The sequence below is a fragment of the Salvelinus sp. IW2-2015 genome, linkage group LG26, assembly GCF_002910315.2.
Source record: "Salvelinus sp. IW2-2015 linkage group LG26, ASM291031v2, whole genome shotgun sequence".
NCBI lineage: Eukaryota > Metazoa > Chordata > Actinopteri > Salmoniformes > Salmonidae > Salvelinus > Salvelinus sp. IW2-2015.
The window spans coordinates 35661173-35687366 of NC_036866.1; the positions used below are offsets into that span (position 1 = coordinate 35661173).

The 26194-nt window shown below is 42.8% G+C and overlaps 1 protein-coding gene and 1 long non-coding RNA gene across 3 annotated transcripts in view; both read left to right on the forward strand.

Moving 5' to 3' along the window:
* Positions 1 to 26194, forward strand: part of LOC139023065 (uncharacterized) — a 234347-nt gene that overhangs the window by 157458 nt on the left and 50695 nt on the right. The gene's annotated exons all lie outside the window — the stretch shown is intronic.
* Positions 1 to 26194, forward strand: part of btbd11b (BTB (POZ) domain containing 11b) — a 138492-nt gene that overhangs the window by 104512 nt on the left and 7786 nt on the right. The window contains exons 3-11 of one of the 2 annotated variants that reach the window (XM_023971390.1): positions 8301 to 8505; positions 12226 to 12378; positions 12665 to 12830; positions 18633 to 18722; positions 20191 to 20292; positions 21277 to 21370; positions 22059 to 22194; positions 22456 to 22688; positions 25337 to 25515. In XM_023971390.1, coding sequence (XP_023827158.1) covers positions 8301 to 8505; positions 12226 to 12378; positions 12665 to 12830; positions 18633 to 18722; positions 20191 to 20292; positions 21277 to 21370; positions 22059 to 22194; positions 22456 to 22688; positions 25337 to 25515 — 1358 coding nt within the window. The remainder of the gene's footprint in view (positions 1 to 8300; positions 8506 to 12225; positions 12379 to 12664; positions 12831 to 18632; positions 18723 to 20190; positions 20293 to 21276; positions 21371 to 22058; positions 22195 to 22455; positions 22689 to 25336; positions 25516 to 26194) is intronic. The other variant, XM_023971391.1, reaches the window with a different exon arrangement.

Genomic DNA, 26194 nt, shown 5'->3' on the forward strand with positions numbered 1-26194 from the left:
AGGTGACGGGGGACTGGGGAAAAGTCACAACAAGCTGTGGGAGGGGGCGCAGCCATGAGTCTCTGCTGCTTTTAACTGTTGGAGTAAAAGGGTTTGTTGGTGTGAGTGAATGTGACATTAGGGGGGGCATGGTGACTTCCGTCCTCCTGGAAGCTAGTGTGCCCCTATTTAGGTCTAACTGGCAGCCTGTGGCTCCTAGAAAAGTCCAACCCCAGGATAAAAAGGGTCCTGCACAGCCGCCACCACAACGGGAATGCCTGGAATGTTCTGATGCCGGGCATCCTGGTGGTTGGCGGAGTGGCGTGGAGGGGGGGTTGGGCAGGGGGGTGGAGCATTGGAAGTTAAGACCAGGTTCAGCCTTTGTTCTCTCTCTCTTACGTCTGGGCTTCACAAGAGAAGGTCACGATTGGCTTGTGGGTTATCTGTCATCTATTTGGCGTGTGCTACGGCCCAAACAGTAGCCTGTGTAAACTTGGTTTAATAAACCGTAAATTCGCAAACTCAAGCCTCTGTCTGGACAATTGTTCATTTATGATCTAGTCAGGTCATTACAATAATTTTCACCATAAAATTCACTTTTAGAATAAAAGCATTACATGCATAATCGCATTTGCAATCACTTTTGAGAATGGTGTTTTCCCGCTAATTGATTGCATTTTTGAACATTCGCACTTATAGCCTACTGCCGTGTGTGCATTGCTGCGCTTATAATGTGAAGAACTAGCCTAATAGTTTAGCAACATTTTAAGCTTAACGTTTTGATTTGTTGCGTCAGCCTCATTGCTTAAAAAAAGTTTCGGGGATGCTAGTGGTTGTATTCATTTGGGATCTATCGCATCCCACAACTGTCCCAGACTATGTTTGGAATATTTATTTTTCGCACAGAATACAATAGGTCAACTTTTGTACTGTGGGGGATAGTAGATTGACATAGGCTAGTGCTTTTGCTTTAAGCCTACTCATCTTGTTGGCTGACGAAAAGTAAATGTGGACAGTTCTTCCAGTATCTTCAAAATGCGCCTCAGAATTGGATAAGGACGCGCGCAGTTGCGTCCCCAATGTGTCTGTCTTCACTCGTAGCCTATGAGAAAGACCTGATCACGTGATGGGAATTGGCTAATAAAAATGTAGCTATCTGAGAGAGCCATGCGAGTGAGAGGGGCTTCGGAGCAGGCAGCCTGGAGAAGGGAAGTATAATTAGTATATTCAGCCCCAGGGCACAACGGCCACTGGCCGCAAAAGTCATGGATTTTTTTAAAGGGGAATTACGGCCACACAAAGGGGATGCTGCTGGGAAATTTTAGGTATTATCAAGTGCTTGTCAAATGTTGAATGAGAGACTGATTGTGTGCAGCCTGCGCAAAAAAACAAAGCAGAGCTCATGCCTTTCAAATGATCATTAGAGTTGCATCATGCCGCCTTAGAATGTATTAAAAATATAAGCATATAGCCCAATATTGGTAGAATGACAAAAGTTACATAATATAACTCTAAATTAAGCATATAGGAGGACCTGTTTCTTTGTTAACCGCTCAACACAGAATAGCAGCATGTGAACACTTCCTCACATCGTTTGGAGAAAATATCCTTTCTATTTTATTCAGCTTTGTTCAATTGTATTCTTCATGTTATAAAATAATATAAAATAATCCCATGGAATTCTAAGCAAATCTTGTCTGCTAAATGAACTAGTGTAGCCCACAGCCATATGGCATAGCCAGATCAGGGCCTAACATAAGGACAACTCAGAGTATGCTATTCTGTTCTTCTGAAATAGACTACATTTTCTTCATGTCATGTTTCTTTAGACCTGTCTAAAATAAATGGATTTATTGTGAAGGTGTAGGCTATGTTACATGGATTTATTAGACTTTTTAAAATGTAGATGTTCCAAAGGTCTGCATCAGTGGCTTGTAGGCGCTCACCGGCTGGCAAAAGTTTTTACCGCCACAAGTTGCAACCAAAACTGAGTTCCAACCAAGCATTCTACATTCAAAACATGCTGTATTCAATTGTGATGTCATCATATTCAAAAGTAAATGTGTTTTTATAATTTAGTATCACTATGGCAATGGGTTTCAATAAACACTGGCTCTTATCAACCAAACATTCTAATTCCAACATCCTACCTGTTTGGTTTGATTGTGTGATGTCATCATGTTTTAATGTAGTTGTAATTTCATGCAGTCATATAATAAAAAAACATTGACCATGTGACTAGATTGTATTGGGATGACATCAAATTCAAATGTTATTGTATGTTTGCCACCCAGAACCAACAGGCAGTGGCGTTTCCAATCAATATACTGTACTGCCCTAGCTTGGGTTCCAGTCTGTTTCTGTTCTCTTGCGACACCTTATGGAATTGTCATGTTTGGCATTTTAAAATTCATCACAGGACATACAGATACGTCAATGTCAATCCCAGGCCTTTTTCTATCATTTTTCTTTGTCCTGATGTCACAGTTGATGAAATCAGTATGTTGGTCCTCTCTGTCTTCCAAGCATTGATTTAGCAGAGCTCTGCCTAAGTGCAGGTTGTCCACAGTTCACACTGCTAATGGCCTTTCACAGAGAGAGAGCGAGAAGGGCAACCCATATTTCTTTATTTTTCCTTTTGTACTTTAACTATTTGCACATCTTTACACCACTGTATTTGAAATGTCTTTAGTATTTTGGAACTTTTGTGAGTGTAATGTTTATGTTTCGTTATTTATTTCACTTGCTTTGGCAATGTTGACATATGTTTCCCATTCCAAAAAAAGCCCCTTGAATCAAACTGAATTGAGAGAGCAAGTATTATGTTGGGTGTTACGAGTCATACCAGGACATTGGTCATCTTCTTGCAGTAGGGTGCTGAATGTGAATGTAAAGCCAAGACCTCAACAGTCAGCAGTGGACCTTAGTACTACGCGTAGATGCCTGAAGGAAATCGTCTTGGCAGCAGAGTGTCATTGCACTGTAGGATTTTTCATCTGTGCACTTGAGCACTGAAGGTTGCTCTGACTGAGAATGTTTTGGCATTCTTCCTGTACTGTACACACAGGCACAGATAAGCAGCAACATTCTCATCTTGATAATATCATTATGTTTGTCAGCTGTACTGTCAAGAAAGCAATCACTCCTCTCTTTTCTTTTAATCTTATTTTGATCTCTAATAGGCAGAACCATCTGTTGGTTAATCACATGTAGGAATTTATGTCCTGGGTCCCTCTGCTTGCACTCAATGCACTGTGTGTGCTTCTATCCACTCTCCTGCAACAACATGTTGGTGTGTCTGTATCTGCATTCAGCTGCATGCACTAATAAAATAATAACAATCATTTGGTAGGTGCATATATTTGCCTTGTTTCACACAAGTGTGTAGTGTAAGCTTGTGTGAAATGGAAATGTGTTCATCTATAATCTATAGCGCTGTGGCATGGTGATTTTAGGTCTCTGAGGGATTCACAGACAGGCCCAGCGCTAGGTCACTCTGTTCCCTTCTCAAAGCCTGCAGTATGACTCCTCAGCCCAAGAGCATTTAAGGAAGGACTGTAGTTTGTGATGTAGTGGTGCCCAGGATGACTAGGATCATTTATGATGATGAGCTCTGATTTACTGTACTGCAATGTTTTCTTGATTCTGGTAAATCAAACCCACAGTTTAACCTGCTATGTTCCTGTGCTTCTGTCAGAGCCTTGGAGAGAAGCGTGCTGGACTTACACAGGCCACTCACAATTAAACACGATCATGGCTGATTGACAGCAAATCCTCCAAAATAGCTGTGATTTCACCTGCACAAATTTGTAGACTACACTACACATTCTCCAACTGCAAAGACCAGATCTGATTAGAAGTTGTAGACAAACTATAGCCAATGCCATTTCAAATTTTTATCTAGCTAGTACTGGTAAATTAATAGTTTAGTCATGGCTCCAGTGAGACGTTCCCAGCCTCTACCCCATTAAATAGTCATTACACATCACGCTTGAATGAGTGCTTGGCTGTTATGTGGGCACTGAATAGCTGGTAACTGACCCCTCAGATGCCAACACTCATAAATCCCACTTGTAAATATAAGCAGTGCGATTGTACTCCTGAGGAGTTATCTTTTGATGAGAGAGCCTCAGCCTGTCGATAAAGGGTATGGGGCCCCGTAGAACACTTGAAAAAAGCATTATGAATAGACTAGAACTATCTCTAGCCTGTCTGTCTCCTACTTCGGTGCTCATTGTTGATGTAAAGAATGAGCTTGGTTGGATGAGATATTGATTACTAGCAATGGCTTGAATCCCATGAGTAGACTAGCTCTTGAGGCTGACACAAAGGACAGTCCAGTGTTCATGGTGAAATGGTAGCTCTTTTATTAGAGGACCTGACAAAGCTAGCAGATTCTCCTAGTTTCAGTATTTCCATCTGTATCTGTATTTGTATTTATTAGGGATCCTCATTAGCTAACGCCAAGGCAGCAGCTACTCTTCCTGGGGTCCGAACACATTAAGGCACTTACATGACATATAAAACAAAAGATAAAACAGTACATCATATAACATTATTACACCACTACATATCTACAATACAAAATGGATAATACCACCATACAACAATATTGCAATGTACGTGTGTATAGAATGCGTACGCTAGTGCTTGTGTGCATATGCGTGTGTCTGTACTTTGTATGTGTCTCTTCACAGTCCCCGCTGTTCCATAAGGGGTATTTTTATCTGTTTTTACATCTGATTCTACTGCTTGCATCAGTTATCTCATGTGGAATAGAGTTCCATGTAGACATGGCTCTATGTAGTACTGTGCGCCTCCCATAGTCTGTTCTGGACTTGGGGACTGTGAAGATGTTTTGTGGGGTATGCATGGGTGTACCGAGCTGGTGTCATGTTTTGTGTGGTATGCATGAGTGTTCGTAGTTTAAATAGACAGCTCGGTGCATTCAGCTTGTCAACACTTCTTACAAAAACAAGTAGTGATGAAGTCAATCTCTCCTCCACTTTCAGCCATCTGTAGCAGATCGGTGGTTGTTTTACTGCACTTCTAGAAGAAGCTCATTGTCTGTGAAGCCTATGGCACTGTGCTGTGCCAGACAGTATTGCTGTTGGGTTGTTGGGTTAGGTAATCTCACTCCTCAGCCCGACGGCTGCCTGCCTGCCTGCCTGCCCGCCACCCCACTCCAGGAAATGTCACATGCCAGCGTCAATAAGAGATGAGAATGGCTATTACCCCATCGCCCTGAGCTGCCCAACTCATTCCCCGCTCCTTCCACTGCTCATGAGGGCACTATTAGCCTGGTTGCCATCTCTGTTCAGCTATTACATTCCACTCCTTGCCACTCCTGTCATTTGTCAAGTAGTGAAATGTTAGCTAAAAAGACTGGTACCAAGATTAGGGCACTATTACACTGTATTCCCATTTGTACAATTAGTGTGTGTGTGCAGGCTTTCATGCATGCATGTGCAATGTCATCATACTGTTCCATACAATGCTGCACTGTTTCTCTTATCAGTCGAGCACTGACATCTTCCAGGTCTGCTGGCTGGAAGATAGACTGTTGATTCCAAGCATCCAATTCCCCTCTTTTAGTGATGCCTCCACATCTCTCATTGTCACGGCAAAATGGAATCTTGGCAGAAGTCAAGACGCACAATTATGATGCTGAACAAGCCGTTTGTCTTTTTGAATGACTGTCCCCATAGAAGCATCCTTTATTGGTACAACTGCTAGTTGTTGTTTCCACTGAATGAGTGGTGAGAAATAGATCCTTCTGGAAGAACACTCTTTAGTATTTAATTGAATGCAATGTGTTGTGATTGTGGAACAGACCCTTATGTGTGAATGTGAAACCAATGGAATGTGCCATTACAGTATTACTTGGTTGACAAAGACTAGCACAATGTCATTCTATGTCAGGAAAATATACAGTATGTTTGTCTGATGCATAATAATATTATATACATAAGATGTGTTTTTCTGTTATATACAGTACCAGTCAAAAGTTTGGACACACCTACTCATTCAAGGGTTTTTCTTTATTTTTTTTATTTTTTTTCTACATTGTAGAATAATAGTGAAGACATCAAAACTATGAAATAACACATATGCAATCATGTAGTAACCAAAAAAGTGTTTAACAAATCAAAATATACTTTATATGTGAGATTCTTCAAAGTAGCCACCTTTTGCCTTGACGACAGATTTGCACACTCTTGGCATTCTCTCAACCAGCTTCATGAGGTTTGCTTTTCCAACAGTCTTGAAGGAGTTCCCACATATGCTGAGCACTTGTTGGCTGCTTTTCCTTCACTCTGCAGTCCAACTCATCCCAAACCATCTCGATTGGGTTGAGGTCAGGTGATTGTGGAGGCCAGGTCATCTGATGCAGCACTCCATCACTCTCCTTCTTGGTCAAATAGCCCTTACACAGCCTGGAGGTGTGTTTTGGGTCATTGTCCTGTTGAAAAACAAATGATAGTCCCGCTAAGCGCAAACCAGATGGGATGGCGTATCGCTGCAGAATGCTGTGGTAGCCACGCTGGTTAAGTGTTCCTTGAATTCAAAATAAATCACACACCATCACACCTCCTCCTCTATGCTTCACGGTGAGAACCACACATGCAGAGATCATCCGTTCACCTACTCTGCGTCTCACAAAGACACAATGGTTGGAACCAAAAATCTAAAATTTGGACTCATCAGACCAAAGGACAGATTTCCACCGGTCTAATGCCCATTGCTCGTGTTTCTTGGCCCAAGCAAGTCTCTTCTTCTTATTGGTGTCCTTGAGTGGTTTCTTTTCAGCAATTTGACCATGAAGGCCTGATTCACACAGTCTCCTCTGAACAGTTGATGTTGAGATGTGTCATATTACTTGAACTCTGTGAAGCATTTATTTGGGCTGCAATCTGAGATGCAACTCTAATGAACTTATCCTCTGCAGCAGAGGTACCTCTGGGTTTTCCTTTCCTGTGGCGGTCCTCATGAGAGACAGTTTCATCATAGCGCTTGATGGTTTTTGTGACTGCACTTGAAGAAACTAGTGATGGACCTTAGTTTCTCTTTGCTTATTTGAGCTTTTCTTGCCATAATATGGACTTGGTCTTTTACCAAACAGAGCTATCTTCTGTATACCACCCCTACCTTGTCACAACACAACTGATTGGCTCAAACGCATAAAGAAGGAAAGAAATTCCACAAATGAACTTTTAACAAGGCACACCTGTTAATTGAAATGCATTCCAGGTGACTACCTCATGAAGCTGGTTGAGAGAATGCCAAGAGTGTGCAAATCTGTCGTCAAGGCAAAAGGTGGCTACTTTGAAGAATCTCACATATAAAGTATATTTTGATTTGTTAAACACTTTTTTGGTTACTACATGATTGCATATGTGTTATTTCATAGTTTTGATGTCTTCACTATTATTCTACAATGTAGAAAATAATACAAAATAAAGAAAAACCCTTGAATGAGTACGTGTGTCCAAACTTTTGACTGGAACTGTATATATATATATAGTAACAGAAGTGTACGGCGTGATAGGGCCCAGGTGTTTCAGAATGTCCTGCCATTATAGAGATGTAGAAGTATATAGCCTACAGTATGTTTCTAATGCAGAGTAATATATAAAATGTGTGTTTCTGCCCTATACAGTAGCAAAAGGGTGAGGACAAATACCTGTTGTGTCAATGAGTTAAATACTGCAGCCTTTGAAACCCACGTTCAGTTTTACTGATTCTCAGTGGGATTGTATCTGGGCCCAGCTGTCTCATTGTCTGGCTTCCACGTCTGCGTGGCATTAGAAGGCAATATGTCGTGTCCCTTCAGCCCAGGAAAAAAGTTTGTGGGAAACAGTTTTTGGCTAAGAGTGTTTGCATACTAAGCGTCTGGAGAATATTCTAATTTTATGAGGAAATCTTTTTAAGCAGAGAGTTTGACTGCCACTGCAGGCCCTTAAAGTACAGGAGGATTATGCAGAGCATGAGTAAATAGCAAGGAGAGTATTATGTATATAAATATTCATATTTCATAGAAACCATTCGTGGCTACGCTTTTACTCGACGAAAGCTCCTTTAGAGAAGATAGTTATGAACCCTGTCTGTCTGTCTGTTTTTAGGGTGTTTCTTCACCATGGGGTCTAGACATTCCCAGTATACTCTATCGCCCCTTACAGTATATGTATGTATATGTGTATGCATGCTTGTGTGTGTGTAGGTGGACATTCCCTCCATTTCTTGATGACCTTCTTTTTGTCCAGCTCCTGATATTAATTTGGATGTGCGTAACCCCCCCATCCTTTCATTGTGCACTGCAGGTGACCTGGTCTCCCGGGCCATGCACCACCTCCAGCCGCTGCATGTGAAAAACCACAGCAACGGGACGCCCATCCACCAGAAGAGCAGCTCAGTACACTGGGAGCCTGAGGCGCTCTATACCCTCTGCTACTTCATGCACTGTCCCCAGATGGAGTGGGAGAACCCCAACGTAGAACCTTCCAAGGTTACCCTGCAGACAGAGAGGTAACACGCACACACAGAAACAAACACAAACAAGCAAGAACACAGTGACGGACACACTCACACACCTCATGGGATATACAGTATTCAAAGTATTTACATTTTCTTACGTTATAGCCTTACTCTAAAATTGATTAAATAAATAAAAATGTCTTCAGCAATCTACACACAATACCCCACAATGGCAAATTATGCAAATGCATAAACAACAGAAATACCTTATTTACATAAGTATTCAGAACCTTTGCTATGATACTCGTAATTGAGCTCAGGTGCATCCTGTTTCCATTGATCCTCCTTGAGATGTTTCTACAACTTGATTGGAGTCCACCTGTGGTAAATTCAATTGATTGGACATGATTTGGAAAGCCACACACCTGTCTATACAAGGTCCCACAGTTAACAGGGCATGTCAGAAAAAAAAACAAGCCATGAGGTCGAAGGAAGTGTCCGTAGAGCTCCGAGACAGGATTGTGTCGAGGCACAGATCTGGGGAAGGGTACCAAAATGATTCTGCAGCATTGAAGGTCCCCAAGAACACAGTGGCTTCCATCATTCCTAAATGGAAGAAGTTTGGAACCACCAATACTCTTCCTAGAGCTGGCCACCTGGCCAAACTGAGCAATTGGGGGAGAAGGGCCTTCGTCAGGGCGATGATCAAGAACCTGATGGTCACTCTGACAGAGCTCGAGAGTTCCTCTGTGGAGATGGGAGAACCTTCCAGAAGGACAACCATCTCTACAGCACTCTACCAATCAGGCCTTTATGGTAGAGTGGCCAGACGGAAGCCACTCCTCAGTAAAAGGCACATGACTTGGAGTTTGCCAAAAGCCACCTAAAGACTCTCATGAGAAACAAGATTCTTTGGTCTAATGAAACCAAGATTAAACTCTTTGGCCTGAATGCTAAGCATCACGTCTGGAGGAAACATGGCACCATCCCTACGGTGAAGCATGGTGGTGGCAGCATCATGCTGAGGGAATGTTTTTCAGCGGTAGGGACTGGGAGACTAGTCAGGATCAAGACAAAGAACAGAGCAAAGTACAGAGCGATCCCCGTTGAAAACCTGCTCCAGAGCGCTCAGGATCTCAGACTGGGGCGACGGTTCACCTTCCAACAGGACAACGACCCTAAGCACACAGCCAAGACAACGCAGGAGTCGCTTCGGGACACGTCTCTGAATGTCCTTGAATGGCCCAGACAGAGCACGGACTTGAACCCAATTGAACATCTCTGGAGAGACCTGAAAATAGCTGTGCATTAACGCTCCTCATCCAACCTGACAGAGCTTGAGAGGATCTGCAGAGAAGAATGGGAGAAACTTCCCAAACACAGGTGTACCAAGCTTGTAGCGTCATACCCAAGAAGACTCAAGGCTGTAATCGCTGCCAAAGGTGCTTCAACCAAAGTACTAAATAAAGGGTCTGAATATTTATGTGAATGTGGTATTTCAGTTTTTATTTTTAATAAATGATTTCTAAAATCCTGTTTTTGCTTTGTCAAACGATTTAATCCATTTTAGAGTAAGGAGTAACGTAACAAAATGTGGAAAAAGTCAAGGGATCTGAATACTTTCCGAATGCACTGTACAAGGGCTGTTATGTTGATGGTGTAGATAGACCATTAGGATTCACATTCATCAGACGGGTAAGACACAAATGTCATGGCAGTACTTTCATTCTGTCGTGAACCAAAGCCATACTGAAGTACGCGACACTCACCTCCTGCATTTAGCTTTCACAGTGAGCCTCAAGTCTCCCACACGTCCCTTAACCAGATGTTTTCCTATAGAGGAACAATATTTAAATAGAGAAAATTGACAGCTTGTTAATGTACATTAAGCCCTAACAATCACATGCAGGGGGAATCGGCAGGAAATGATTATTGAAACACGTATGGCTTTACTAAATTGATTTCTCTGACATAGTCATTACATTTCAATACAAGTTATAGGCTGTATGGAGTCCATGTTTTAGAATGGTATTATGTGTTACCCAACATTGCCATGATGTCGATTCTGAGATCCCTCCTATACCTTAGAATTTGGTCTACTCTTAAAACTGCGAAACTGCTATCTATAGCTATCTATCTACACTGTTCATATTTACACTGGCTTGGAGTTTTTCCTGGCCAGGTCACCTGGTGAGGAAACGCTCCTATACATTATATAACCTCACAGGACCAGAATGTCCTGAGGATATGAGGAAACCTCTGTCAGTGGAAGGGGAAATGGGTGAATAAGCTGACAGTTGATGCAGAGCAGGCCTCCTCCGGGGCTCTACACTTTACAGCCCTGTAATGGAGAACTAACTGCTAATGTGTCTTCCAGGTCTCCATCCCTAGTCTGCTTCAGCTCTGAGCACCACAAAGAAAGGTTCCTAATGAACAGATTTGTAGAGGAGAATTGGGAAAGCTGCGTGATTCCAATCGTGTTTTAAAACCTTGCCTAGGTCTACACTTAATTGGAAATCTTCAAAGAGAATGGTCGGAAAMACGTCGTAAAGCTAGCCCGTGAACTATGTCTGAGCTTTTCTGTTGGTTTTGTAGTGGAATATATTGGCCGATAAAATATACACCACTTCATGATGTGGTGTTGTGTCTTTTGAAACGCTGGTACAAATTGTGTCATAGTGCCTCAAGGTCACATGTTTCCCAAGACTTTGAAGGGAGTCATTTATATTTGCATGTGTGCAGTGATGAAAATTTGAATAATTAAATAGCAGGATTCTCCCTCAGGCTAGAATACTATACTGATGAATGACAGATTGATTATAGGTGACAAATATATGACAGATGTACAGTGCCATTCGGAAAGTATTCAGACCCCTTCACTTTTTCCACAGCCTTATTCTAAATTGGATTAACTAAATAAAAATCCTCAGCAATCTACACACAATACCCCATAATGACTAAGCAAAAATAAAAATAGTTTTTAGAATGTATGCTAATTTGTTAAAAATAAAAAACAGAAATACCTTATTTACATAAGTATTCAGACCCTTTGCTATGAGACTCAAAATTGAGCTCAGATGCTTCCTGTTTCCATTGATTAGTGATTATTAAAATTTGATTATTACATTTTTTTAAATCCTGTTGTTGCTTTGTCATTATAGGGTATTGTATGTAGATTTATGAAGGGGAAAAAACAACAATTGAATCAATTTTAAATAAGGCTGTAACCTACCAATATATGGGAAAAGTCAAGGTGTCTGAATACTTTCCCGAAGGCACTGTACATGTAGGAGCGAAGCTGGGGCTGGACATTCAAGGCATTGAGCTATCTTGTGTGAGATAATATGCAGTGATCTAGAGTCACATCAGTATTATTCAATATTAACATTACATGTATATTCATATTAATAGTAATAATGTCTATGACTGACAGGTGCATATACATATTAATATGTTTCTCCATCCTCTAAAGAACAAATACAGTTAAATGGGAACCAGCTGTTAGGGTCTCTGAATAAAGGAGTAGCATAACTGTGCTCCAAGACACTGATCTCAAGTCACTTTTAAATGACAATGGTTAGAATGTCAGATTTGTGTAAGCTAAGCTGATCCAAGATCTGTACCTAAACCAGGACAACTTTTGCCTGTACCAGTCAGCCCATAGCTGATATTGATGACTCCTGTGTGTGTGTGTGGGTGGTGTGTGTGTGTGTGTGTGTGTGTGTGTGTGTGTGTGTGTGTGTGTGTGTGTGTGTGTGTGTGTGTCTGCAGGCCTTTCCTAGTGCTGCCTCCCCTGATGGAGTGGATCAGGGTGTCGGTGGCTCACGCGGAGCACCGCCGCAGCTTCTCAGTGGACAGTGACGACATCCGGCAGGCCGCCAGGCTGCTACTGCCAGGGGTGGACTGTGAACCACGCCAGCTCAAGTACGGCATAGAAACACACACACATGGCACGCAGGCTCGATACACCCACACTCAACAATATGAACTCAAACACACACACACTACCACGGATGGACCCATGTGCACGCTCACACACATACACACACACACACACACACTTGAACACACACACACACACCTCTCATACAGTTGTTATTTGTCCTCACATTGACACAAGTCATTTAACACACAAATCATTTCTGTCCAGAATCAGTGTCACACTCTAAATTCAGCTCATTGATTTCATTGCCTGTGATTTCCCTACCAGGACGGATGACTGTTTCTGTGCTTCCCGCAAGCTGGATGCAGCCTCTACAGAGGCTAAGTTCCTCCAGGACCTGGGCTTCCGTATGCTCAACTGTGGCCGGACCGACCTGGTGAAACAGGCTGTCAATCTGCTGGGGCCTGACGGCATCAACAGCATGAGTGAACAGGTTAGTTAGACACACACACACACACACACACATTCACAGGCACACACGCATACATACACATGCACAAATGCATGCACGCGCGCCTGCACGCACGCACACACACACACACACACACTGCCTGGGGAACAGAACATAGAGCTGACATAACGCAAAATAAAGCAGACACCTTGCAGGCAGGCAAGCACTGGCAAAGATGCTTACACACACAAACGCACGCACCCCTTCGGCCTCATGTACACATGGATGGATGCCCACGCCCACAACCACCCACCCATGTTCTCAACTCAATTTGACCTGCCACTTTTTTTCTGCTCAGTGGTAAACGTGTGAAACTCAGTATTGCCCACTCTCTCCTACACACATCAGTCCATTGGGACAACACACACACACAGCTATGTCTTACTATACTTGCGAGGACTTTTTGTGGACCTAGAATTGATTCCCATTCAAAATCCTATTTTCCCTAATCCCTAACTCTAAATGTAACCCTAATCCTGTATTTTTGCTGCTGGTGTTTTCTCTAAGATTTGGAAAGCAGCACATGTCCTCCCCCTGAATAAAGGCCAGAGATCCTTCTGATTTACATAATTACTGCTCAAAGTTATCTTGCTTAGCCAAGGTACTAGAATCCCTGACCAACTCCCAGCTAAGAAATGTTTTACCTTCTCACTATTCTAAATATGCGCTAGTCTGGTTTTAGATGATGTGTTGAATTGGCTAGATCATAAAAAACATTGTGCTGCCCTATTTATAGACCTTACCAAGGCATTCGACACCGTTGACGATTCCCTACTCATTCAAAAACTGTTTGAAATGGGCCTGGACAAGGAATCGTGCAAATGGTTTAAGAGCTATCTAACAGACAGGACACAAAAGTGTGATTTCTGATGGGATCAATTCTAATTTCCTCAATATTACGAAAAGTGTACCGCAGGGGTCGGTATTGGGACCGGTTCTCTTTACTATTTATATAAATAATATTGGTCTATGTATTAAATCCTGTAATATTTATCTGTTTGCAGACGGAACGTTTATGTATACCATTGTTCCAACTGTAGACCAGGCGTTGTTAGAGCTGCAATCTGATTTTGTTGCATTACAGAAATCCCTACTTAATGCGGGCAAAACTAAATATTGTTCTCTAATTCATGGCACTCTCAACGAGTGTTTTCCCGCCAAAAATATCTCGGTGTCTGGATTGATAAAGATTTAACATTTTAAAAACATGCTGATGAGCGAGTTAAAAAGATATAAAGTGGACTTCTGCTTTAAAAATAGATCTTGCCTCACCATGAACAGCAGGAATAAGTTTTAATACATATCACTGCATCCTGTATCAGAAGGTGAGCTGGACCTCGCTAAAGTCCCGTAGAACACTTCATTACTCGATTCTTGTTTACAAAGCTCTGCTCTACAAGCTTCCAACATACACTATATATAGAAAAGTATGTGGACACCCCTTCAAATGAGTGGATTTGGCTATTTTAGCCACAGCTGTTGCTGACAGGTGTATACAATTGAGCACACAGCCTCGCAATCTCCATAGACAAACATTGGCAGTAGAATGGCTTTACTGAAGACCTCAGTGACTTTCAACGTGGCACCGTCAAAGGATGCCACCTTTCCAACAAGTCAGTTTGTAAAATTTCTGTCCTGCTAGAGCAGCCCTGGTCAACTATAAGTGCTGTTATTGTGAAGTGGAAATGTCTAGGAGCAACAACGGCTCAGCCGCGAAGTGGTAGGCCACACAAGCTTACAGAATGGGACTGCTGAGTGCTGAAGCGCGTAGAGAGCAAAAATCTTCTGTCCTCGGTTGCAACACTCACTATCGAGTTCCAAACTGCCTCTGGAAGCAATGTCAGCACAAGAACTGTTTGTCAGGAGCTTCATGAAATGGGTTTCCATAGCCGAGCACCCGCACACAAGCCTAACATTACCAGACACAATGCTAAGTGTTGGCTGGAGTGGTGTAAAGCTCACCGCCATTGGATTCTGGAGCAGTGGAAACGCGTTCTCTGGAGTGATGAATCACGCTTCACCATCTGGCAGTCCAACGGACGATTCTGGGTTTGGGGGATGCCAGGAGAACGCTACCTGCCCGACTGCATAGTGCCAACTGTAAAGTTTGGTGGAGGAGGAATAATGGTATTGGGCTGTTTTTCATGGTTCAGGTGAGGCCCCTTAGTTCCAGTGAAGGGAATTTATTTAGATGTATTTTTTGTAGCCCCTTTTTCTCCCCAATTGTGTGATATCCAATTGGTAGTTACAATCTTGTCCAATCGCTGCCAACCCCGTACGGACTCAGGAGAGGCCAAGGTCGAGAGCCATACATCTTCCGAAACACGACCCTGCCAAGCCACACTTCTTCTTGACACACTGCTCGCTTAACCCGGAAGCCAGCCGCACCAATGTGTCGGAGGAAACACCGTCCAACTGGCGACCGTGATGGGACACGATGGGACAGGAACATCCCTGCCGGCAAAACCCTCCCCTAACCCGGACGACGCTGGGCCAATTGTGTGCCGCCCCATGGGTCTCCCAGTTACGGCCGGCTGTGACACAGCCCTGGATCGAACCCGGATCTGTAGTGACGCCTCTAGCACTGTGATGCAGTGCCTTAGACCGCCACTTGGGAGGCCCGTGAAGGGAAATCTTAATGCTACAGCAAATAATTAGATTTTAGACAAATCTGTGCTTCCAACTTTGTGGCAACAGTTTGGGGAAGGCCCTTTCCTGTTTCAGCATGACAATGCCCCCATGCACAAAGCGAGGTCCATACAGAAATGGTTTGTCGAGATCGGTGAGGAAGAATTTGACTGGCCTGCACAGAGTCTTGACCTCAACTCCATCAAATAACTTTGGGATGAATTGGAACGCCAACTGCGAGCCAGGCCTAAGCGCCCAACATCAGTGCCGATCTCACTAATGCTCTTGTGGCTGAATGGAAGCAAGTCCCCGCAGCAATGTTCCAACATCTAGTGGAAAGCCTTCACGGAAGAGTGGAGGCTGTTATAGCAGCAAAGGGGGGACCAACTCCATATTGATGCCCATGATTTTGGAATGAGATGTTCGACGAGAAGATGTCCACATACTTTTGGTTATGTAGTGTATCTCACTTCGCTGTTGAAATATAAAAATATGTTTGCAGGGTTGGTTAACTCTTGAGATCCCGCTTGTCTCCACAAAGTTGGTCAATCCGCCTTTAGTTTTAAGGCACCGCAGTTATGGAATACTTTACAAAACAAATTACACCGGGATTCCCGGTGCCGATAGGGCAGTTTTAAACTCTGTTGTTACATTTAATTGAAGTATGCAATTGTTTCAATTGACAATTATTACTTGTTGTAATAACCTGATATAATGTATTTACAGTTGAAGTCGGAAGTTTACATACACTTAGGTTGGAGTCATTACAACTCGATTTTCAACCACTCCACAAATGTCTTGTTAACAAACTATAGTTTTGGCAAGTCGGTTAGCACATCTACTTTGTGCATGACACAAGTAATTTTTCCAACAATTGTTTACAGACAAATTATTTCACTTATAATTCCCTGTATCACAATTCCGTCAGAAGTTTACATACACTAAATTGACTGTGCCTTCAAACAGCTTGGAAAATTCCAGAAAATTATGTCATGGCTTTAGAAGCTTCTGATACGCTAATTGACATCATTTTAGTCAATTGGAGGTGTACCTGTGGATGTATTCCCAGTCCTACCTTCAAACTCAGTGCCTCTTTGCTTGACATCATGGGAAAATCAAAAGAAATCAGCCAAGACCTCAGAAAAAAAATTGTAGACCTCCACAAGTCTGGTTCATCCTTGGGAGCAATTTCAAAATGCCTGAAGGTACCACGTTCATCTGTACAAACAATAGTACGCAAGTATAAACACCATTGGACCACGCAGCCATCATACCGCTCAGGAAGGAGACGCGTTCTGTCTCCTAGAGGTGAACGTACTTTGGTGCAAAAAGTGCAAATCAATCCCAGAACAACAGCAAAGGACCTTGTGAAGATGATGGAGGAAACAGGCACAAAAGTATCTATATCCACAGTAAAACGTATCCTATATCAACATAACCTGAAAGGAAGAATCCGCTCAGCAAGGAAGAATCCGCTCAGCAAGGAAGAATCCACTGCTCCAAAACCGCCATAAAAAATGCCAGACTACAGTTTGCAACTGCACATGGGGACAAAGATTGTACTTTTTGGAGAAATGTCCTCTGGTCTGATGAAACAAAAATAAACTGTTTGGCCACAATGACCATTGTTATGTTTGGAGGAAAAAGGGGGATGTTTGCAAGCCGAAGAACACCATCCCAACCGTGAAGCACGGGGGTGGCAGCATTATGTTGTGGGGGTGCTTTAGTGCAGGAGGGACTGGTGCACTTCACAAAATAGATGGCATAATGAGGATACAACTGGGCAGAACAGAACTGTGGGCAGAACTGAAAAAGCGTGTGCAAGCAAGGAGGCCTACAAACCTGACTCAGTACACCAGCACTGTCAGGAGGAATGGGCCAAAATTCCTCCTGACAGGAATGGGCCAAAATTCCTCCAACTTATTGTGGGAAGCTTGTGGAAGGCTATCCGAAACATTTGACCCAAGTTTAACAATTTAAAGGCAATGCTACCAAATTGAGTGTATGTCAACTTCTGACCCACTGGGAATGTGATGAAAGAAATAAAAGTTTAAATAAATAATTCTCTCTACTATTATTCTGACATTTCACATTCCTAAAATATAGTGATGATCCTAACTGACCTAAAACAGGGATTTTTTACTTGGATTAAATGTCAGGAATTGTGAAAAACGAAGTTAAATGTATTTGGCTGAGGTGTATGTCAACTTCCGACTTCAACTGTATATCTGTCAATATTTTAATTTATTTTTGTTGTTGTGTTGATGGAATTTTTGTCCTCAGGGCACCATTGCAAATGAGACAACTAATTCCAACCTTAACCAGAATTCTAACTCTAACCCTAAACACACCTCATAAGAATAAAATAGCCTTTTTATACTAGTGAGGACTGGAAAAATGTCATCACTTCTCTGAATTTTAGTTGGTTTACTATTCTTGTGACAAGTTTAGTCAAACATGTATACACACACACACACACATCTAGTGAACCAGCAACATTCATTTTTCATTTTTTAGTTTGAGGCTGTTCTGAGCTGAGGAACGCAACTCATTCCCTCCAGACTGCCTCCTGTCTTTGATGTTTAGACTGACTGAGGAGCCCAGTGGAAACACACTGTTCCCAGTGTCTTAGGGAGCTGCAGAACATTACTCCTCTGAGTTTTCCATGATCAACGCCACACGCTACTGTAGTTAATCAAAGTGGCTGGAGGGGGAAATTTCAAACATGGAGTCCAAGTGTGCTGTAAGCATATCCAGGAAGTCAGATACAGGTCAAGCTGAGGATTGTTGCCATGTGTTGATGGCTTTGACTTGTGCTCATGTAACTGCGGTAGTTTGGTGAACCACGCTCGCATGATGAGTAGTAACCTTGTCTAAGACCTGAAGAATTGTGTTAGCTCACCGAGGTATTGCCTAGGCTTTAGCTCCGCGAGCTAACACAGTATTGTGGGGCACAGGAGATACTGTACGTATTCTAACCCAGATGTAAAGCAGCCATCCACTGTCATACAATACAAAAATGATGTCCTTGACATCTGCTTCATATCTGCCCTATTCATCTCACATAACCCTGAACATCTGGACTATCTGTCAAACAAAACCCTAACTGTAATGTGACCAATGTATCTTCCGACCCCTGACCCCTCTGATGTACAGGGAATGACCCCTCTGATGTACGCCTGTGTGAGAGGGGACGAGGCCATGGTCCAGATGCTGTTGGACGCTGGAGCAGACATCAACAGTGAGGTCAGTGATGATGACAACACCATGTTGTGTAAAATGATTTGTATGTAGCCTGTTCCCAGATCTGTTTGTGTTGTCTTGCAAACTCCTATGCTCATTGTCTCGTTTGGCGTGATCATTCTAATTTATGTGTTGTGAGACAGGAGAAAACCCAGATTGTGTTGTCCCTCATCTGTCCCCACTCCTCTCCTGTTGCCATGCTGTATGTATAGTGAAAAGAGGGTACGGCCATAATCATGAGGCACGGGCCGCCATGCTGTTTACTGTACACAATTTAATGACACACTGTTTACAGTTGAATTACACAGACATAACTGTAAGCTCACCTTTTAGCTATTCCTTTGGTACAAAGAATGAAAAGAGAACATTAAATACTATATTAATATGTTTGAGGCATTTCTCAGGGAAGCTTTGGGGGATCTTTGGTTGTAGCCTAGTTATGTACATGTAATGGTGGCCTAGTCCTAGTCTTGTTGAGTCACCTCATGACTGTGTAACCCACCAGCCATCACGTCAGAATTCATGTCGGTCATGATAGTGGTAACCCCAGAACAAAGCACTCAACACAACACTCCAGTAGGCTGGATGGTTTATGTCATTGGTTATTTTGAACGCTCGTTATCATCACAATGAGGTCATAATGATTCATCTAAATAAAGTTAAATGGAGCACGTGACTGTTTTGATTGATTAGGCAACAGGACACTGTTTGTTGCTTCCGGTATTTCTGAAGAACTGCACACACCAGGTCAAATAGAAGAAACATGTGTTACTTCTGCCTCTGTGTATCCTCAGAGTAATTAAGGTCAGGAAAAGTAAATTAAAGCAAAGCAAATTTGAGAAAAGTCAATTAGAGAAAAGCTCAAAATGAGTGTCCGCTTCAGAGACTCTGAGAGTTGCTCGAGGGAATTGTGTGTGCTTCGTTCACGGGTCTCTGCTCACAGCCTCACATTCATGTGCTCCCAGTTGTTGTCTCAACCCCTGATTGACTGTCTGCCTGAGAGGAAATGTGGTCTAGTTACTGAGGTTAGGTCAACTTAGGTCAGCCTTGGACTCCAGACAGACAGACCAAGGCTGGAAAAGATTGAAAAGTGGAAAGTATCTGAGTACTACACTGTTAAGCAGAACTAGACAGAATCGACTGAGTTTGCTTAGCAACAAAATCTGCAGGATGTCGGCTTTTGCCGCAGGCTAACTAGCTAATTACCTCAGGGTCGTATTCATTAGGGCATGCAATGGAAAAAGTTTTAAAAGCGAACAGAAAACAAGAATTAGCTTTTTTTATTGTCTGTAAGTCCAAGTAGACCCTCCCTGTTTCAATCACCCCCCCTCCCCCCGTTTGGTGCCTAATGAATACGACCCAGCTCTCCTTCCTTTAGACTCCCTCCTTTAGCTGCTTGTCTTTGCTGCATAGACTAGAATTGTAATGGCTTTATATCTCTCTCCCCTGAACCTCCCTGMTGACTTCCCAGGTGCCAAACACAGTGCACAAGCACCCCTCAGTCTACCCCGAAACGCGCCAGGGGACACCTCTCACTTTCGCCGTGTTACACGGACATGTCCCTGTTGTGCAGGTAGTGATGTCATCCTTTCTCACCTCATTGTGTTTTCTGTCTGTTCTCCTCTCATTGTGCATCATATAGTGTCATGAAGGGTGGGGGTAAATTCCATTTCAATTTAGATGTAATTTAGATAATTCAGGAATATTATTTTATTTTTTATCTTAATTGAAAAGCATTGAGAAAATGTGGAATTAGAGGTTTGGTTTACTTCCTGAATTGACTGAATTTAAATGGAATTGACCCCAATCTTGGTGTCATGGTTATTATTATCATGACATAAATGGTGATAATAACAGCTAAAATGTGTTTTCTCCTAATCCTATGTATGTAATGTCTATTGAATGTCATTGAATGCTGAGTGACCTGAGCTTGAAAACCCAATGGAAACTGGTTGAAATGAAATGTACTAGTTTGAACGATTGTGTGATTCTCTACTTCCTCCTGGTGAAGTGCACGTGGCACACACTGCATTAACTTAATGGAAACAGGACAATCTGTTTGTCCACATTGCTAATGGTTATTAAACACAATGGACTAACATCTCAACGATCTTTCCACTGAACAGCTAAAACTAATTAGCTCTACTTGTTCAATGAAAAGGTGTAGCAGGACTTTTTCCACAGCCTCATCGAGGGGTTTCTGTAGTACATGGAAATCACATGGGCAGAAAGAAGAAAAACAGGATTTGTGGTTGAATAAATGCAGATTTAGTGTTCAGGCTCTTTGGGGTAGAACTTTCCCTGAGCACCTGTAATGTTCACTCAGATTTGGTTGGGGGCTTTTCAGTTTCATAATTTCACACTCCATTTCCCAAGCCATCTGTTCTGCCAGGCTGTAAAATTGTACKATCCAGTATGTGGTTCAGGTTGTGCTGTCTGAGTCTATCTTGGTGATGGGCCACTGATGCTCATACCAACCCTTCAGAGAGTGAGGATAAGTCTGACTCCCCGTTTCTCCCCCCTGCCTTAACCCTGCCTCACCCACTGCCCTCCACAGCTGCTACTGGATGCTCGGGCCAACGTAGAGGGCTCCCTACAGGATGGCATGGAGAACTACACAGAGACCCCGCTACAGCTGGCCTCCGCTGCAGGTACACTACTGGAACAGCATGCGTCTGATAGCCTGCAGCCGACCTTGCACAACCAATGTGGCCAACATCATGATGGCCCTGCTGATAATAACCACAAGATGCAGTGGGATGTTATGAATAGGTCCTGGAGTTTGGGCTGACCACCTGCCCAGAGAAATCTCAGGGCCCCACATTGGGGAAATAATTCAGCACTGTTATAGGTTTCCTTTTTCTGGGAGATCTAGCGTACTCATGCGCACACACACACAGACACCTTGCAGGTATACAGATGTAGGATCTTAGTTTGAGTCAGTTTGCTACAGTAGGAAAATAATCCTGAAGCAACAGGAAATGTGAATTATTATGTGGATTCGAATTAATGGACATTTTTGGTAGGGGTTGATACATTTTTCATTTGGGAAACTCAATTGTGATATTTAAGTGAACATTACAACTTTTTGAAGCCTTTTTAACCTTGAATACACTGCAAGTTTGCATTTCTCAGCAACAAAAAGGTGGTCAAATTAAGATTTGACATCTGTAGGCACACTAGCGAAAATGTTCACACACACAAGCGCACACCTACAGCCTCATGTACACATGCATGGATTGACACACGCACACAACATCGGCAACAAACCATCCTCATACACACATTCTCAGCTCAACTTGACCCGGAACTTGACATGCAACATTCTATTCCCCCTAGGTAACTTTGAGCTGGTCAGTCTGCTGTTGGAGCGGGGAGCAGACCCCATGGTGGGAACTCTGTACCGTAACGGCATCTCTACAGCCCCTCAGGGAGATTTGAACTCCTACAGTCTTGCAGCAGCACATGGACACAGGTAACACTTCCATAGTATGATCAAAACACTTTACAGAGAAAACACATCTTTCTCCCACTGCTCTCTCTCTTTCTGCGCCTCTGTCTCTCTGCCTTTCTTCCGCATGTGTGCACACACACACACACACACCAGACACCCCCCTCCCCCCACACACTCACATTGCATTGTCTTGTGTTGACATCATCATACCTTGCATTATCACTACATTTTCACAACTATCACTACTAACAAATATTTCTGTCTGCTATCCTCCACGTACAGGAACGTGTTCCGTAAGCTGCTGTCCCAGACAGAGAAGGGGAAGGGGGACGTGCTGTCCCTGGAGGAGATCCTGGCTGAGGGGACAGAGGAGGAGAGAGGCCTGGAGGAGAGGAGCCCCTCCCAGCTGAACCTGGTCCGGACAGGCAAGGCCAAGCTCAAGGCCCTGAGAGAGGCCATGTACCACAGCTCTGAACACGGACATGTGGATATCACCATCGACATACGCAGCCTGGGTGAGTGCATACTTGGTAACACTTTATTGGGATAGTCCATCTATATGGTATAGATCAGTGGTGGCTAGTGGCACTTTAAGTCGGAGGACAGGCTAATGGCTGGAACGGACTGAATGGTATCAAACAAATGGTTTCCATTCCATTCACTCCATTAAAACCATAATTATGAGCCATCCTCCCCTCACCAGCCTCCTCCGGTATAGAGGCTCAATAAACAATCAATAGACCAGATCAGTAACATGTCATGCATGTCTGTGACCTTGCAACAGGGAATGATCTACAGATGTTTGACATTTCACCCATGGACTTAGTTTCAAATCAACTGCATATTTGTAAACAACATATACATTCTGTAGGCCTTCACAGTAATTACAGTATAGATACGTGCAGCCTTTGTCAGTATACTAGATATACATTCTCACCCTATACATTGTAATCTAAGACATCTAATAATCTGGGGTCATTGCATCCCAGTCACATGAGGTTAGCTATAGATTTTCTGCCTGTGTTGTTGTCGTTTTCCCACTGGAATGAAGGCCTGGCTGTTTGTGTAACAACCTTGTGTTTTGTTTCCCTTTTGTCTCCTAGTTGCACTGAGCTCTGTTAGTGTGTTCTCACTTCAATCACTCACACTTCAGCCACTTAAAGCCTATAATGTTAAGCAAAGATCTTGTAGTTTATTGACAAGATACAGTACCAGTCAAAAGTTTGGACACTTACTCATTCAAGGGTTTTTCTTAATTTTTACTATTTTCTACATTGTAGAATAATAGTGAAGACATCAAAACTATGACATAACACATATGAAATCATGTAGTAACCAAAAAGGTGTTAAACAAGTTCTTCAAAGTAGCCACCCTTTGCCTTGATGACAGCTTTGCACACTCTTGGCATTCTCTCAGCCAGCTTCATGAGGTAGTCACCTGGAATGCATTTCAATTAACTGGTGTGCAAATAAGTTAATTTGTGGAATTTCTTTCCTTCGTGCGTTTGACCCAATCAGTTGTGTTGTGACAAGGTAGGGGTGGTATACAGAAGATAGCCCTATTTGGAAAAATACCAAGTCCATATTATGGCAAGAACAACTCAAATAAGCAAAGAGAAACGACAGTCCATTATTACTTTAAGACATGAAGGTCAGTCAAAACTCTGAAAATGTCAAGAACTTTTAAAGTTTCTTCCAAGTGCAGTCGCAAAAACCATCAAGCGCTATGATGAAACTGGCTCTCATGAGGACCGCCTCAGGAAAGGAAGACCCAGAGTTATCTCTGCTGCAGAGGATAAGTTCATTACAGTTACCAGCCTCTGAAATTGCAGCTCAAATAAATGCTTCACAGAGTTCAAGTAACAGGCACATCTCAACATCAACTGTTCAGAGGAGACTGCGTGAATCAGGACTTCATGGTCGAATTGCTGCAAATAAACCACTAAAGGACACCAATAATAAGAAGAGACTTGATTGGGCCAAGAAACACGAGCAATTGACATTAGACTGATGTAAATCTATCCTTTGGTCTGATGAGTCCAAATTTGAGATTTTTGGTTCCAACCACTGTGTCTTTGTGAGACGCAGAGTAGGTGAATGGATGATCTCTGCATGTGTGGTTCCCATTGTAAAGCATGGAGGAGGTGTAATGGTGTGAGGATGCTTTGCTGGTGACTCTGTCTGTGATTTATTTAGAATTCAAGGCACACGTAACCAGCATGGCTACCACAGCATTCTGCAGCGATACGCCATCCTATCTGGTTTGCGCTTAGTGGGACTATCATTTGTTTTTCAACAGGACAATGACCCAACACACCTCCAGGCTGTGTAAGGGCTATTTGACCAAGAAGGAGATTGATGGAGTGCTGCATCAGATGACCTGGCCTCCACAATCACCCGACCTCAACCCAATCAAGGTGGTTTGGGATGAGTTGGACTGCAGAGTGAAGGAAAAGCAGCCAACAAGTGCTTAGCATATGTGGGAACTCCTTCAAGACTGTTGGAACAGCATTCCAGGTGAAACTGTTTGAGAGAATGCCAAGAATGTGCAAAGCTGTCATCAAGGCAAAGGGTGGCTACTTCAAAGAATCTGAAAATATTACAAATATTTTGATTTGTTTAACACTTTTTTTGGTTACTACATGATTCCATATGTGTTACTTCCTAGTTTTGATGTCATCACTATTATTCTACAATGTAGAAAATAGTAAAAACAAAGAAAAACCCGTGAATGAGTACTTTTGATTGGTACTGTAATTCACAGAAGACAGAAATAGAACAAAACTGTTTGACATAGAAACACCGGATATTTGTCAGGTTTAAAAAAAATAATAATAACGTTATTATTGAATTATTAAACATTCCACCCATGAGGCTAAAAATTGCGCTTTTGGTCATTGGCAGCAGGAAAGGGCTACGGGGTTCTTCGCCTGTCCCCATAGAACCATTTGAATAACTGTTTTTGGTTGCAGGTAGAACCCTTTTGCCTTCCATGTAGAATCCTTTCTACAAATGTGTTCTGTAGAACCCTTTCTACAAATGGGTTCTACCTGGAACCCAAAAATGGTTCTTCCTGGAACCAAAAAGGGTTCTCCTATGGGGACAGCCGAAGAACCCATTTGGAACCTTTTTTTTATACATATTGCCTCTTGGTGTGTCTCAGGAGTCCCCTGGACACTGCACACCTGGCTGGAGTCTCTCCGGACATGTTTCCTGCAGCACCGGAGACCACTGATCCAGGGCCTGCTCAAGGAGTTCAGCTGTATCGAGGAGGAGGAGTACACACAGGAGCTCATCACCCACGGCCTGCCACTCTTGTTTCAGATCCTACGAGCCAGCAAGGTGACTGGATATCAAGGCCTCTATTCAAAAAGTGTCTCAGGCGATTGCTGATCTAGGATCAGATCCCACCTCTTATTCATTATGATCTGAAAGGCAAAACTGATTCTAGATCAGCACTCTTACTCTGAGTCGGGCGCATGTCACTGCTTTTCTCCATATCCACATTCCACTTTCTGTCAACTTTCACCCATATTGTTGCGTAGGGAAATTAGCTTTGCAGGAAGATCATACAAAAAATACACACATTAGAGGAATTTCGAAGGGCAATTCACAATGTGAAGGTTGTCATCAGATCCCAACACACAATCACTCTCTGGCCTGTGTCTCCATCTCCATGTGCCCCTCTTTGTCTCCTTTTCTCTCCTGACAGTGAAGATAATAATGTCTTCTCTCTGCCTCACAGCCAGACCCTGAAGAGATAACCTATAGTTGTTCTAATTTCCTCCTATGGGCACTGGTTAAACATGGTGCACTAAATACGGAATAGGGTTCCATTTGGAACTCAACCTATTTGTCTTCCTGTGATTATATAATACAGCCCGTAGCTTCACAGTCACTGACAGAATCACCCAGAGGCCCAATCCATTTCAATTAGTGCCTTGATTTATGATTTATGCCCTCCGGTTCTAACTTACGTACCCATTCTTGAAAAACCCACCTTCTCTCTTTTTCTCCTCAA